The sequence below is a fragment of the Fulmarus glacialis genome, unplaced genomic scaffold, assembly GCF_000690835.1.
Source record: "Fulmarus glacialis isolate BGI_N327 unplaced genomic scaffold, ASM69083v1 scaffold6773, whole genome shotgun sequence".
Classification (NCBI taxonomy): Eukaryota; Metazoa; Chordata; class Aves; order Procellariiformes; family Procellariidae; genus Fulmarus; species Fulmarus glacialis.
In genome coordinates, this window is record NW_009203485.1 from 4,794 (window position 1) to 20,962 (window position 16,169).

The 16,169-nt window shown below is 37.9% G+C and overlaps 1 protein-coding gene across 1 annotated transcript; it reads right to left on the reverse strand.

Moving 5' to 3' along the window:
* Positions 1-1,172: 1,172 nt before the first annotated feature.
* LOC104074503 (transmembrane and TPR repeat-containing protein 4) lies at positions 1,173-10,547 on the reverse strand (the record flags this gene model as incomplete). Its single annotated transcript, XM_009574645.1, has 7 exons — positions 1,173-1,324; positions 1,842-1,911; positions 8,543-8,655; positions 9,143-9,257; positions 9,923-10,064; positions 10,186-10,293; positions 10,468-10,547. Coding segments are annotated over 7 exons (780 nt in total), but the record flags the coding sequence as incomplete, so codon positions are not given.
* Positions 10,548-16,169: the final 5,622 nt, after the last annotated feature.

A 16,169-nucleotide genomic window follows, 5' to 3' on the forward strand; every position in this document is an offset into this window, starting at 1 on the left:
AAACACCTCTGGACAGCCAGAGTTTAAAGGTGTATTAAAGCACAGCACATTTTGAAAAGTGACATTGTATCAATGTGTACCATCTCTGAATCATTCCACGTCCATGTGATCAGTTTATGCATTAACAGCTATGCTTATTTAACTGCCACTTCAGCAAATGCATGAGCCATGGGAGACAAAGGTGAATACGAGTTCCTTCCAGTTAATAACATCAACGGCCAAGGTCAGGTGCTCTGCCTACTTACTTTTTTACAGAAATTCTCTCCTTATTCACCAATATAAGAGCTGAAAGGTGTAATGTCCTTAACCAGAGAGGATTGAAATGCCTGACAACACAGGAAGTAGCTCCTGTAGACACTATACTGTATTTAGACCACTGACCTACGGCAGGAGCTAAAGCAATTCTGACTTGTTGCCCAAGTTGTCTATGCTAGATGAGGCTGTCTGCAAGAACAGAAACTCTAGCTGACTCCTCTGTCACCTCACACTTCTCTTCTCTTTGCTGCTTGCTAAAACCTCCGTCTTAGAGAGTATTTTCTCCACTTGAGCATACCTCAGCAGTACACTGGCTGACAAACGTTTATGATCAAATCCTTGTCCTCATTTACTCCTGTACAAAACTGACACTTCGAAGGGTGAAGCCAGAAACAAGAACACGGGCATAACTCAAATTACAAGGGTAGACTGATGTGCTGGAGAGAATCCATTCTTCCACTGGCTCTGCAGGGCTGGCAGTAGAAGGCAGTAATAAAACTGAAGTGGACAGATACTCTTCATACTTGAAAAGATCAGGATTTAAACAGGAAATTGCACTTTTTTTTAGAATCACTTTCAGAAATAAAACTGCCTTCTGATATTCATCCTGCTACTAAAAAGTCAGATGAAGATACCAAATTACAAGTGAAAGCTGTGAAATTCCATCTGCATTGCTTTCATATACCTATAAAAATGTTCTAAGGGAGTTTAAAAGCAGTTCAAGAGTAAAAATAAAATGATCCCCCAAAGTGCAGCTGAAATGTTAGGATCTGTAGGAGGACATAATTGGACATTCAAGTGTGCAGTGCTGGTGGTGGTATTATTTTTGAGAAATAATGACTGAATCCTTTACATGGCCAAAAGTACCCATGTAAAATTAATCGTAAACAGCATGCACGGACAACCTGAAAAAAACATCAGGCACCGCCTTTCTTTTGCAATTGCTCCAGTTTTCTTCTTAAGAGGTTGTAGTTTTCCTTGGTCCCGGGTGCCATAGGATCAAGCTTCAGAGAGACTTCATAGTGCTTCTTTGCTAAGTCAAGATTTCCCCAGCGATGATAAAGCACAGCTGGAACATCAATGAGGAATTTCATTAGCAATATTGTTGAATAACGTGCAGTCTTGCCAATCACTTGGAAAACAACATTAAAGCATTTGTTTCCAGTGAGGGTCTCTCGCTGGCTGGTGGCACAGTAGCTGCTTGTTCTGTTGCCAAATGCAGGAGCAAAGCCTGGGAGCAGAACTGGCATGGGAATGATGAAGGAATGAATTACATTGCAGCCATAAATGGCAGCTCTTATCTGGTGAGCTCATTGCAGGTTACAAGCATAGCATAAATGAACCAATTTGCAGACACTGAAGTGCAGCTACCTCTGGGCTGGATTGTGCAGCCCTCTTGATCTGTCATATTGTGTGACAGCTTTTCTGGTTTAGTGCCCTGTTCTTCTGGCTGGCAGTTTTTCTAGGAAGTAAAATAGAAATCTGCCCAGCAGGAAGAAGGCTCAAAAGATTGCTTTTTCTTTTTAAACACAATGAATATGAAGCAAACAAACGATAAAGCTGATAAGAGTTAGAAAGGCTCTTACCCAAATTACCATGATAACTGGCAGCATTTGGATTGGCTTTAATTGCCTTGAGGAACAAAGCTTCAGATTCCTGAATAATTTAGAAGAACAAGTCAACAGGACAGTCTATTCTTGTAATATATAAAATAATGCAAGATTTAATTGCATTACCACGATTGTAATTAAAAACCTCCCAAACTATGCCATATCTATATGATACCACCATATATATATTCTACGCCTGCGTGATCCTGTAGCTCAGGTGGCTACAGCCTCCAGGAAACAGTAATAATGCTACAAATAAGTGCCATGATTTCACAGGCTGCTGTTATTTTAGCAGAGAGCTATTAAGCACTAGTGAAGTTTGTAAAGCAGTTTAGTTAAATTCTTTTTTTTTGCATAGTTATAATATTTTCAAACATTACCTACTGAAGTTTTCCCTACTTATTCAATCAAGTTAAGGATAATATAGTTCAGTATCTGAGCAAACTGCTTTTAGACACCTTCCCCTTTAAAATAGTTTTTAGCATTTAAAATGGGGGCATTCCAGTAAACCCCTTTCAAACAGATGTTCAACATGGTTCTCAATGAAGAATAGCTGAGTACCTGCTACTTAAAAAATCAAGCTGACTGAAATATTCCTGACATTCCCTCACAAGTTATCTTTTCCATATTCCCACTTGCGGTGTGTACTCTTAGGACTGTTGATATCTGAGTACTACTTAGAAAAGCTGAGCTCCCTCACCAAAATATTCAGAGAACAATTTACCACTAAATTTATTCTCTAATTCAAACATTTTTATTTTCCCAAACTAGCTGCTAATATAGATACTTTTGTTCCAGAGCATATTTCCTGCAGAAGTTTAAAAAGATACCCCCCCAATCCAAATGGAGCATATTTAGTTGCTTGCATGCAAGTTTAGATATTTTAGAGAGCGAATTTTACATAGATTTCTATGCTGTGCTGTGTTTTAGGGAAAGTTGTCCATTCAGTTTCAATGCAAATGACCTGAAGATAAACTTATCTCAGTGTGGTAGGCTTCCATCTGAACGCACATACTTGCTGTCTGAGGTATGTCAGAACGGTAACCTGAGGAAAAGGCCTTTCCTTTGTGCTAAGCTTTTATTACTTATATCCACAAAACAACACAGGCTCTACTGAAAAAGAAAACCTATCAGCCAGATTTTTGGTTCCACTGTCTTCTCATGTGAAGCATGAAATAAGTCTCTCTAAGGGTCCTGCTGTCAAGATTGAGCCACTCAACTTTGACTTAAGAGCTTCGCAGTATGTCCGAATTCAAACCCAAACTACATGCTCCTTTCAAAGCATTCCTTAGCACAGCTGAGGCTGCCGCTCTGAAGCCAAGAGAGACTGATGCAGAAAGTGCCTTCATCTTCTCAGGTCAAGGAAATTACAAACCCTAGGGTTCTTGACAAATCCTTTTGCAGGACATCCTGTTTCAGGAGAAGGAATGCTTGGATAGGAGTGAACAAGGGAACCAGATGTCTGGAAATTTAGGGAGTATATAACTCCATAGTGCAAGTTTTAGCATTGCTTTTCCCTGGCATAAGCAGCAGCTCCAGCATTCTCATACCCAGACTATTAATGTTCCTGGATGCATTGGTCTCTCTGAAACCCATACTATTTAGTGTCTTCATTAATGTTTTGGATGATGGGACTGAATGCACTTTCAAAAACTTTACAGATAGCACCTAAGAGGAGGGAGTGGTCAATACACTCGAGGGGAGAGCTGCTATTCAGAGGGACCTGGACAGGACAGAGGAATGGATTAGCAGGAATCATAGAATGGTTGAGGTTGGAATGGACCTCTGGAGGTCATCTGGTCCAACCTTCCTGCTCAAGCAGGGCCAGCTGCCCAGGACCATGTCCAGGCAGCACCCCCAAGGATGGAGACTCCACAACCTCTCTGGGCAACCTGTGCCAGTGTTTGGTCACAGTCACAGTAGAAAAGCATTTCCTGATGTTCAGAGGGAACATCCCATGTTTTGGTTTGGGCCCATTGCTCCTTGTCCTGTCACTCAGCATCACTGAAAAGAGCCTGGCTCCATCCTCTTTGCACCTTCAGGTATTTATGTACATTGAGATTCTCCCCCTCAGACTTCTCTTCTCCAGGCTAAACAGTACCAGCTCTCTCAACCTTTCCCCATAGGAAAGATGCACTAGTCCCTTCATCATCCTCGTGGCCCTTTGCTGGACTCTCTCCAGTATGTCCATGGCTCTCTGAGAACTGGACACAGGACTCCAGCTGTGGCCGGTAGAGAGGAAGGATCACCTCCTTCAACCTGCTGGCAACACTCCTAACACAGCCCAGGATATCATTAGCCTTCTTAGCCACAAGGGTATATTGCTGGCTCATGTTCAATCAATCTGGTGTCCACCAGGACCCTCAGGTGCTTTTCTGCCAAGCTGCTTTCCAACTGGGTGGCCCCCAGCATGTACTGTGCCTGGGCTTGTTCCTCTCCAGGTGCAAGGCTTTGCACTTCCCCTTGTTGAACTGCATGAGTTTCCTACCAGCCCATTTCTCCAGCCTGTCGAGGTCCCTCTGGATGGCAGCATGACCCTCTGGCATATCAGCCACTCCTCCCAGTTTTGTGTCATCTGCAAACTTGCTGAGGGTGCATTCTGCCCCATCATCCAGATCTATAATGAAGATGTTGAACAGCATTGGACTGCAGGAATCTCATGAAGTTCAACAAGAGTAAATGCAAAGTCCTGTATCTGGGATGGGATAACCCCATGCGAAAGTACAGGCTGGGGGCAACTGTTTAGGAAACAGCTTTACAGAAATGGATCTGGTGGGCCTGGTAGACAGCAAATTGAATAAAAGCCATCAGTGTACCCTTACAGCAAAGACGAACCACCACATCCTGGGCTGTATTAAGTAGAAGTATAGTCAGCAGGTCCAGTGAAGTAATCCTTCTCCTCTATTTAGCACTTGCGAGACCACATCTGGAGTATGTGTTCAGGTTGGGGCTCTCCATTACAGGAAAGACATGGGCATACTTTATAAGTCCAGCAGAGAGCCACCAAGATGGTTGGGGGCTGGAGCACAAGACATACAAGGAGCAGCTGAAAGAACTGTATCTCTTCAGCCTTCAGAAGAGAAGATGAAGGAGAGACCTTATTGCTATCTACAAGTACCTGATCAGATGATACAGAGAAGATGGACACAGACTCTTCTCAGAAGTCTGTGAGATGGGATGAGACATGATGGATGCAAGCTGGCATACGGGAAATTCCAATTCGATAAAAGGAAACAATTTTTTTTTTTCTTTTTTACCACAAGGGTGGTCAACCACTGGAAGATGCTGTCCAGAGAGGTTTTAGAATCTCCATCCGTAGAGGTGTTCAAGATTCAACTGGAGATGGCCCTGGTTTAGGTCAGGGGTTGGACTAGATGACCTCTGGACATCCCTTCCAGTCAAAATTATTCTATGATTCTAAGTCAGTCACCTGAGAAACATACCTGAGAAAAAAACATTTCGCAAGTCTAGTGGTGTTACAAGATAACCTTCTCTTTTCATACAACCTTCTAAGCCTAAAAATCAACAGTGGATTGGCACTTAAAAGCATGTAGTAGTCAGAAGTCCCACAAAGTATTTTTTTCTACTGCAAATTTTAGTATTTTGGTCTAATAAGTAAATCTCTGCTCTCTTCACTGGGGTTAACAACAATCAAAGTGAAAGATGTGCTGTCCAATTAATTCAGTTTTATGCCTAAAAGTTGCCACCTACACAAAGGAGAAGCACCTAATGTACGGACTCATCCTTTCACTGCTGTAGCACGATGGGACAATATGTGCATTCCCAGAAAATTTAATGAAATAGATTCTCAGAGTTGGCTGCCATTACCATACATCTTCAACTACATGTTGAAAACATTTTTATCACCACTGCTTTGCTCAGGAGCTACTAGAATACTGATTAAAGGCTATTTAAGGTGCATAATATTCATATTACTGTAGATATATGGAGTAAATATACATTCTAGTACATCCGGTGATACTTCAATTTGCTTTGTCTTGCCAAATCTTTAAGTGTTGCCAAGAAACTTGCACACTGTGTATAGCAAAGGCTTTGGATAAGCACACTGCATTCCATCTGCTGCCAAGGCCACAGCACAAAATTGTGGTCTGGCTTTATTTCAAATACAAAAAATGCTGACTCGTTTTAATTTATTGTTCTTTTTACAGAAAAAGCATAGATGTATACATAACAAAAATACAGCATACATATTTTCAAAGAACTAAGTTCTTCATCCATTGTGACAAGAACAATAATTTAAAGGAGATCTCTAGCTTGGTATAACAGATGTTAATTAAAAAACAAAACAAACCCACCAAAACAGCTCATCCTTGATGTGCTTTTGTTTCTGGAACAATAAATCATTCATGAGTAGATACAAACAGAAATCATAAAGGGTTGGGGTTTTTTTGGTCACTTAGGAAAACCGTCTTCTGCTGAAAATCAAAGTGCATTTGAAAGTGAAGGAGAATATTGTGTGCTTATTGGAAGGAAATCTCTCATAACATAGTAAAACCTTTTTGACTCAATGTCTTTTAAAATAAGAGATAACAAAAAACCCCAGAACAAATCTTACTTTATGGCAACAGAGCCAATACAGTAACAACTTTTATACAGACACATAATAAGTAACCTAACAAATGAAATGCCTGAGGTTATACAACACATCAGACACAGCCAGGCAGCCCTCTGAAAATTACCTCCATCACCTTGGCAGTCTCCATCCCCCCTCCTCCTCCCTTCCCATCTGAACACTCAATAAAAATCCTTAAAGAGCCATCCACTTCTCTCTGTTTTTACATGGTGAAAGGGTAGAAATCTGAATTTTCCATGCTTTTTATTGCCATTTAGCATTCTCCCACTTTAAAAAACCTGTATCTCCTCTTTCCAGGCAATGCAAAATACAGGTGCTGAGATCATAACCTTTTCTAAGTGAGTCCACTTTCCAATTCCCTTAATTTGCTCTCCCTGTTATAACCCATCAATTTCAAGTTACCAGTTAAGTTTTTTGCTCTATGCAAACCTACTATTCCACATTGAACTATTTAAACACTCATTGGCTCCCTGCTTTCTTCCCTGGGCTCCACTGCTCCTGTTGCTTTATTCAGGATGCTGACTTGAAAGCTTCATTTTCCCCTACTATCATTTCTACTTTGTCTCCAACACATTCCCGGGCAGCGTAATGACCTTTCAGAGCTAGCAATCAAAATCACTACCTCCTTTTTTATTTTTTAAACCCACTAAGACAGACTTGTTTCTCCTACACCTGTAAAAGTTTTCTAGCTTGTTTTCAACTTATTTTTTCTACTTATTTCATTATAAATGCTCTTTATTCTGTCATGCTGCATACTCTTCTTAATGAATAACTATACAATCCTCTATTCTTTCACAGTCATGACTCACCAAAATAATCCCAACAATTACCTCCTCTATAATCTCATCCCTTATACATTCTGGATGTTAATTTCTATCCTTCTGGAACTTTGTTAAAGTAACCTAAAATATGTATTTTATAACAGTCTCAGGTGGAGAGAAAAAAAAAAGAGAGCGTACAGAAAAAAATCCCAGCCAGCCTAGAGAAACAGTAACAGGGGAGTGTCTAATGGCATCACTTACACAAACAAAAGCAAGTGCTGGGTTGTCACAGGCCCTGGCTCCACATGTGGACAGGTCATGACTCCACAGCTGAACAGGATTGTAGAAATTTAAGTGGACACAGTAATTGGTGGAAAAATGTATCTATTCTGAGAAGTTTAACATCATAACATCTTCTTACTTTGCCTATACTCAGGATGTTCCTTCAGTGCTGTTAACATTATCACTATCAAAAAGCCATCAAAACCCCCGAAAGCCATAGTTCAGTGAATTATGTTTTTCCGAGGAATACCAAAAACTTTCTTGATTATTAATTTGTCCCTATCACATACATAAATCAGTGACTATGGAGTCAATTAAAACAACTAAGTGTATTAACTGTGTATGATTTATTCTCTGTCAGCTCATACAATTCCTGTTGGAAAATAAGTCATTCTCATCAGTTCCATTACATTTACTACTTGTAAAGCAAGTAGCTAATGCTGAGGTACCACTCGCAGGCTGGTCCACTGCATCCAAGAGAAAGTTCAATACATTGCTCAACGTATGGACTTTCTCCTCATAATATTCTGGAATTACCCAGGTGTCCCATCCTCAATCTGGGATTAGCAAATCTGTAATATCTCTATTTTAAAAAGCGTCTGAAGCAAAGAGGCTAGAATTAGTATCGGCTAATAGCAAACCTTTACATACAAAAAGCACAAGGACTAGCATATCACATCTGATTTTAGTTCCTGAACCAAGACCTCTAAATCAGAGCAGGCTCTCTCTGTCGGCAGTGAAGCAATACAAGACCCTAACTGCCCTCTAGTGTGCTTAAGAGCCTATTTCTCTCCACTGACCACTGACATAATTTAGGGCAGCCACATTCCTAACACAGGCATTTAAAATAAGGTGGGATGAACTTAGGCCAGAATCACACAGCAATACTGTGACAGAAACGGGCATTGAATCCTCATTATCTAAGTCATAGTCCACAATGACCTCCTCGAACATTTTCTACAGAAACTTACACAGAGTTTAAACAGAAAAAAAACCCAAAACAAAACACAACCAACACTGGGAAGGCTCTAGTTACCTACCTTATATTTTTGCGATTTCCCCAGTACATTTGCCAATGAAAACATAAGGGAATGATCATTAGGTATTAATTCCAGGGCCTCTCTTCCAACTGCTTCTGCTTGAGCTAGATTGCCTGGGAGCCCATGTAGTGGAAAAAGAGAAAGCATCTTTTAACACAGCCTTATTAGTTACTTTTCATGCTGCAAGCACTCATACTGTATGAATGGCCAATTACATGCATTTTTAAAGAAAATCAGGTATGACACACACACAAATGTAAAACCCTGCAGAATAAGACAATAGAAAACCTCCATTTTGTTTTCAACAGAAAACACTTTCAGAAGAACAACAAAGCACAGATTCAAAAGTTCTGAAGTTTGGTCTATAATACAAACATGTTTGCACAATGATGGCATTTCAAATAAGGATCAGAAATGCAATTTATGGGCTGGATTTCAAGTGATGCTTTAAAACCATTGACTCAGAAGGTATTCTTATATTTATAGAGAGCGTCTGTGTAGCCAAAGAAGAAGCAGAACTCCTTTTAGATGAATACGGATAAGGCTTTAAGTTCTACAAGACACTGAATTATTAATTAAAACATTCAAATGGGCTTATACCTGTATTATCAAGCAATATAATCATATTGTTCCAAGCCAAACTATGCTCTGGTTTCAGAACTGTAGCATTCCTCCATGCATTCAATGCATCTACATGCCGATTCAAATCTGCATACTAAAAAGAAAGAAAACCTCAGTAATTTCACTCTGATTTGTTTTACTTTCCTGTCATGCACTAAAGACACTAAAGAGTTGCTAATATTTCATTCCATTCCAGTAGAACTTGTTTTTATAGTCAAAAACAAGAAATGTAAAAAGAATACTAGGGTAGTATGGAAGATAGAGTGCTATATACTAATTTTACCCTGCTTTTTGCTGGGACCCAGGCTTGTTTTCTATGTACCAATAGGCTAGGGAGGAAAACCAGCATACAATTTAGAAATCTACACAAGAGAATAAGTAAATATTTAATATAAATATTTCCAAGGATCTAAATGGGATTTTTTTGCATGGTTCTACTACCTAACAATAAACTAATGACTGCAAAACAGTCTAATATTGGGAAATTATTAATAATATATTTTGAACAAAAGATCACAATCTATATTTTTCTTTATACCTCTTTATATGAAAAACTAGGACTACCAAAGGTTGTATGGAAGGAAGTATACTGGGAAAGCAACAGGAAAAGCTACCGAAAATATGAAATCACCCTGAACTACAAATGAAGCGAACTGGAATAACTATCAGCATTTCACAGTACAGCGGAATTATATACATATATATATCTACACACACACAGATTACTGTCATAGCTATCATTTATTCAAAAGCACTTACCAACCGCCCTAAATTGTAGTAACAATCTGGATATTTTTTCCTGTGTTTAATTGCCGTCCAGTAGCTTTGCTCTGCCTCTTCAAACCTTCTTAAACTGTTCTGTACTATTCCTAGATTCATCCATGCAGCAGCAAAATCAGGTCTGGGCAAATTGGGAAAAAAAACCAAGAGAGAGGACAATTGAGCATTTGGAACACAAGATCCTATTGTATCATTTCTGCTCAGTTGGTGCAAAACACTGCTTAGCATTGTTCTAAACATACTGTATTTGTACAGCTAAGGACAGCAACTCCTCTGCTTCTTGGAGCTCATTTCTTTCTTTCAGAATATTTCCAAGGTTGTTCATGGCATGTACATATTTAGGATTCAACCTAAAATTTAAAATTTAAGAGATTATTGTTATGTATGGGACATGTATTACTATATACAAATTGCTAGCTCTGCAATGCTGCAGACCATTGAAAATGAATACCTAAGCATTTATTCCATGTTAAACATGAAAGCAATTTTAGGATAGTTCATTAAAGCAGTAAAATTACTAATACCTTACAGCTTCTCTGTAGTATTTGATTGCAGCACTTTGATTTCCTTTGTCAGCCAGGTTTTTGCCAACATTGTAGTGCACCTGAAAACACAGATGAACATTCTACCACATGCTATACAGTCAGATATGTTGTGGAGCCAAGTTGCTGAAAATTCTTACTCCAAATAGATAGTCAGCGCTTGCATCATTCACTGCTGGCTTTTGTTGTAGGTGGATACTTAAGATCAGACAATACATACAATAAAGACAGCAAGACAAAATCTGAGGAATAAATTAATGAATCAGCTTACCTGTTCCAGCTATTTACAAAAGATTATTCACTTCCTGATTTTATAAATGGTCACCACACTTCCACAAGACTCTCTATATTGAGACCTGCTGCTCTTCATTTCATTTATTTGTCAGGTAAGAGAAAGTCTGACTCAATCAAATCCACCATAGGAGAAGAAACACTACAGCAATGTAAGTGTTGATTAAACTTTGCTTTCGCTATAGCATAAACTAGAAGCAGCTCAACATTAACAGAAAAACTAAGCTCCATATTTCAAAACCAAACAAAAAATAACGAACACACACACACATACTATTATTGTCTTGGGATAAAAATGCATCAAACAGCATTTCTGAAATAAAAATAATGTGTACAGCAACATGTTGGAGACCTTGCCTGTTAAAAAGTGGAGAATGAAGGAAGGATCTAGAGCTTTGAGATACAGCTACCGGGAATAAGACACATCATCTGAACTTATGGCAAGGACTAGATAGGAATAAATATATTTCAGGACCTGAGTTGGAAGACATCTCAAATCCTACTTTAAGGCAAATCTCAGAAGACTACATTACCTGGTCAAAGGGAAGACTCAAGTTTAGAAGTAACAGAAATGTACTGTGAGTACTGACTCCTGAAAATACACTTCTCAGCAACTAGATCAGAACTCGTTATTTAAATTACCTTACTATTTGAAGTCAAATTGTACATACTTCATCCAGAACAAACACACATTGTAATTTCTTCCATACTTTGAAAATCTAATTTAAATCTTTTCAAAAACACTATGCAGGAATTACTTCAGATTGAAGTACAAAAAGATAGGTTTGTAATGCATTTAGATAACTCTAATTCACCTTCTACATCCAGAAAAGGATTTTATCTCATGTGTCCATCAAAGGAAAAATCCTAATTGTATTTGGCACAATACCTGGGACCTACTGATCCAGCACAAACAATTATGTTTGAACCTAATTGTTATGGCATTTAATTGTTGAATTCCATCTCTGTATGATTGTGACTATGCAGTAACACACCATCAACAAATAAAGTTAAGAACATTTTCCGTGCTTTCTAGCATGAGTGAAAAAGTAGTTTCACTGGTTTTACAGACAGCAAAGATGCTATAAAGCTTACTAAGCATACACAGAAGCAGCTCCTCAGGCTGTAAGATATAAAATAGCACACAAATTCAGCATCCCATAAAAGCAGTTCTAGCACAGCTTCCAAGAAAAAAAAAGATCCAGGCACTTCTTTTGTACATTCATAAAAATAGGACAAGGTCCATGCCAAAGAAGTAACGGAATGTTACATTTATATCAAGACATAGCCATTCATAAAGATCAATTGACGGTGTCAAAAAAAATGAATAGCATTGTTTCCCAGGAGTCATTAAAGTAAAACGATACACCCTGACACATGTTTCTTAGGACTGAATACTATTTGTATATCTCTTCCAGAAATTTCTCAGCACGCTATGATAACATTTTTACCAAACTGATTGCTCTGATTATATATGCTGAAGTTTACAGACTCAAAATTTATTCAGAGCAAATTAGGTTATTAAACTTTGCTGTGTTTCCAGATAAAAGATAAATCGTGGCAAAACAGAAAAAATACGGGAAGATTTCACTCAATAATGTATATTAGCCCTTAAAATACTTGACTTCACATCTCAATATCAGCAAACGAGATTGCATTCACCCGATTCAATTTCTTTTTTGAAGAAGTGTTACAAAAGTTTTTTTTTTTTAAATGTTTTACAAAAGTCATAAGCATCACTGAAAGAAGAAATTTGATTAAAGACTGGGAACAGAGCATATGAGAAAAAACTTTGTATACACCAAGCACTCAGTCTTTCACATGTCAGTCGTCTTATGTTAGGAAACAGTCAGCATTTCACTGTCCGATTCCATTTTTCTCAGTTTTTAAAAACACGGAACTTCTTAATATCCATTTCTATCTCAAAAGCAGCAGCAGAAAAAATATTTTTCTCATGTAAACAGAATTGTGCAGACTGCAGAAACCTGAGAGATGCCAATTCTCTCAAGTCAAAACATCAAATGAAATATTAAGTGTACATGTACATTTTGTCAACTGAATTAAAAAGATGTACTACAGTCTATTAAAACTGATAGTAAAACTATTTAAATAAACTATTAGCACTTTTCATGATGTATTTCTCTGTCCTCAGAAATAGCTTCTGTGTGAAAGGAAACGATACTTCTATACAATACTCCTGAAAATGAAGAGTTCCTCATTGTATGTTGGTTTCCCAATTTCTCTTCAAGTGAAATTATAGCCTTAGTTCCTCTTAATATGGTGGTGACAGAGAAAAAAGAAGGAAAGAAAAACTAAACCAAACATACTAAAAGAACCCCTCAGCCTACCACAAATATTCAATGACAAAACCAGCTTTACAATGGATTACAATACGCAGTAACAGTAGGCTCTTAAAAACAGAGTCAGCAAAGGGTTTCCAGGCACACAGAGTCAGTTGAGAGGTGCAGGTGACTTCTGCCATACAGCCATGTCTCCCACTTCACTGGCCGTGACAGAGAGATGCCAGGATCAGCCTTTAGCTCCACTCCCCCAAACCAGGCCTTCAATAACTATCTGCCCTCTGCTAAGCACAAGGCTGTAATTCTCCTTGACTTCTCCTGTTATCCCTACCTGCACAACATGGGGACAAGTACTTTCAATATACCAATGGGCAAGAAGAATCTGGCCTTTAAAAATGAGGGGCCAGTGTGATGGTTTAAATTTCATCTCTAGAAATGTGGTTCTTCTGCCTTCGACAGATACTGTGCATGCCAACCTGGGAGAGAGGATTTTCCTTTCCTGATTAAACATTTAAAAGCAGACATAGCATTTCATTATTAAATGATTAAAGATAGATATTAACTGGAAGTGACGTATTACATTATGCCCACGTGCTCCTTTATCAATCTTAAACAGGTAATTAGTTTACAGTAATAGCTCTAAAAGAAGCATTCTTTTAGAATACATAGTATTCTAAAATAGTAGAATAGTATTCTCTGAAATCAGGGCAATTAGGTAAAAATACTCTAGGATAGAACCTAGTTGATCCCAACAGGCATGTGTTGTTTAAAGTTAACATAACCATGGCACCATAGCCTAGCCAAAGAATTGGCTCTATGTGTTTGTCTGTTCGCAATACCTCAGTCAGCCTAAGAAGCCAGTATAAAAAAGCAAAAGCACTGTATATTATTCTATGTTAGACACGCAGAGTGCTTGAACTCTTATTTAAGTGTTTAAATGTGCACACACATTTAAATGAGGAAGAGAGAAAAAAATTATATTTTCTTGTACAAAAACAAAATTACTGTCAAACTGATTTTTTGGTTTTTTTTTCCTCAAAGCAGCGTAGGAAGAAATTGAAATGTAGTATCATCTTCTAGGAGGTACACCCCCTCAGTTGGAGCACTGCTATTATCAACTATTTTATTCTCTCTTCCTAGCTGCTTATAATCACCTTTTCAGCAAATATGAACATTTGCTGAGAAGGATGGAAGCAAAGCACAGATGTCAAAATTTCTACAGAAACATGCAGATGCTTCTGTTCAATGCCAGCTTCTTTCATCAAACACTCTTTTCTTTACTACTGAAATTCTGTTTTCTAAATAATAATAAAACAAAGCCTTTTTGATTGTCACATTTTGTTTGTGCAGCTAATGTTGTCTAAAGCTTCTGCATGCCTGTACTTGTATACAAAAAAATTGACATCTAAAATGGTATCTGTGTGGCAAAACACTGCAGATAGCCCCTATATAGCCCACAGCACAGAAGGTAAATTCTGCAGAAGATAATCCCCTTTTAATATATAGCATAGAAAAGAATTCTCAATATCTAAAGAAAATGCTCTCTAGATCAGCTTCATAAAACCTTAAACAGCAGTAAATCTTGTTCTATCTCAAAGAGGTTTACAAGACCTTTTAAGAAAGAATAGAAAGTAACCTCACAAACTCTGTTGTACATTTTCAGTATTAGCATAGCTTATCTTTGACGAACTTGTATCTATAATAATTACAGTTTGCATAAAGCATCAAGTACAAAGTTACTACCCTTAGTATGTCAAGGCAGACTGGTTAGTAACACATTCTGTTGGGAGTATCATAACTTCCTTGCTTATTATTGCAGAAAAGTTGCTACTGAAATGGCTTTTTAAAAATCATGTTTATTAATTTCTATCCTTTAAAGAAAAGCCAGTAGCAAGGAGAATGTACAGATTACATACAGAATATTAACAACTTACAATCATTTAAATTCAGTTATTTCAAATCTAGGAAAAGAAAAACGGTGGCTATTTCCCATGTATTTAACAATGCAATTGCAAATTTTATTTAGATAATCAATTAGAGGGAGTCATCCAAAAATAAAAAACATCTCTGGATTCATGAAAACTGTCATGGCTTTGCTAAAAGCTGAGAAAAAGTAACTTCGCACATCCAACAGTAACTTATCACATGGCAAAAAAAGGCATTAAGAGCATTTTTTGGAATAATCTTTAAAATTCAAAGAAACAATGTGTAATGACCTCAGAAAGTGAAGAGCAATACAGCAATGTCTAGAAATAGTGAACAGCAGTAGGACAAGGGCAAAATCTCACATAACCTTATGTATCCACATCTGCTCTAGCTGTCAGGACTTCTTTTATCATCAGTGGAGAGAAACACACAGATCTAGGGTGCAGTCTTTCTGGCCTATGTCCGTCATTTAGTCCAAGGTGATGATGAACCATGCGCTAAAAGGGACAGCTTCTCCTCCCCAGTTATAAAGAGAGCCTGACTGACTCGTTCAGATGTAGATGTCTAAAGCTGAGGATATAAATCCAAGCCAGTAGTCTGATACGGTGAAACAGTAGTTATGCTTTTATCATAGCCTGCAATTAGATATTCCAGTACTTCAACAAAGCACTCCAGGATAAACTGGCAACATAATGACATCAAATGAAAAGATGCCAGATTGGATCCAGCGAGCCTTTTACACCAGTGGCACTGAAATATTCCAAACATATAAACTACCTGTAACATATAATCAACATATCGGGAGAAAACAGTCTCTATAACTGTTCACAAAATTTGCTTTAGCAGAAACAACACAGGCCTGGTTCTAACTCGCACTAGTGTATATCACCACTGAGCTCTAGGAATGAAATATGAAAAAAGATGGTAAGAGGAAATGGAATCAATATACAGGCACCTTCTGTTCAGCTAAGAAAAATGCTGCCGAATGTATTCAAAATGTATACTGTTTCAGTCTAACAACCTTTGAAACCAACTTAAGTGCAGGACCATGCAAGTTCAAATGTGTGACATACTCCTGGACATGTTTAACCAAGATCTGTAATATGCTTCTTTCTCTCTCTCTAAAAAAAAAATTCTGTATAATATATATAACATATATATTTCTAA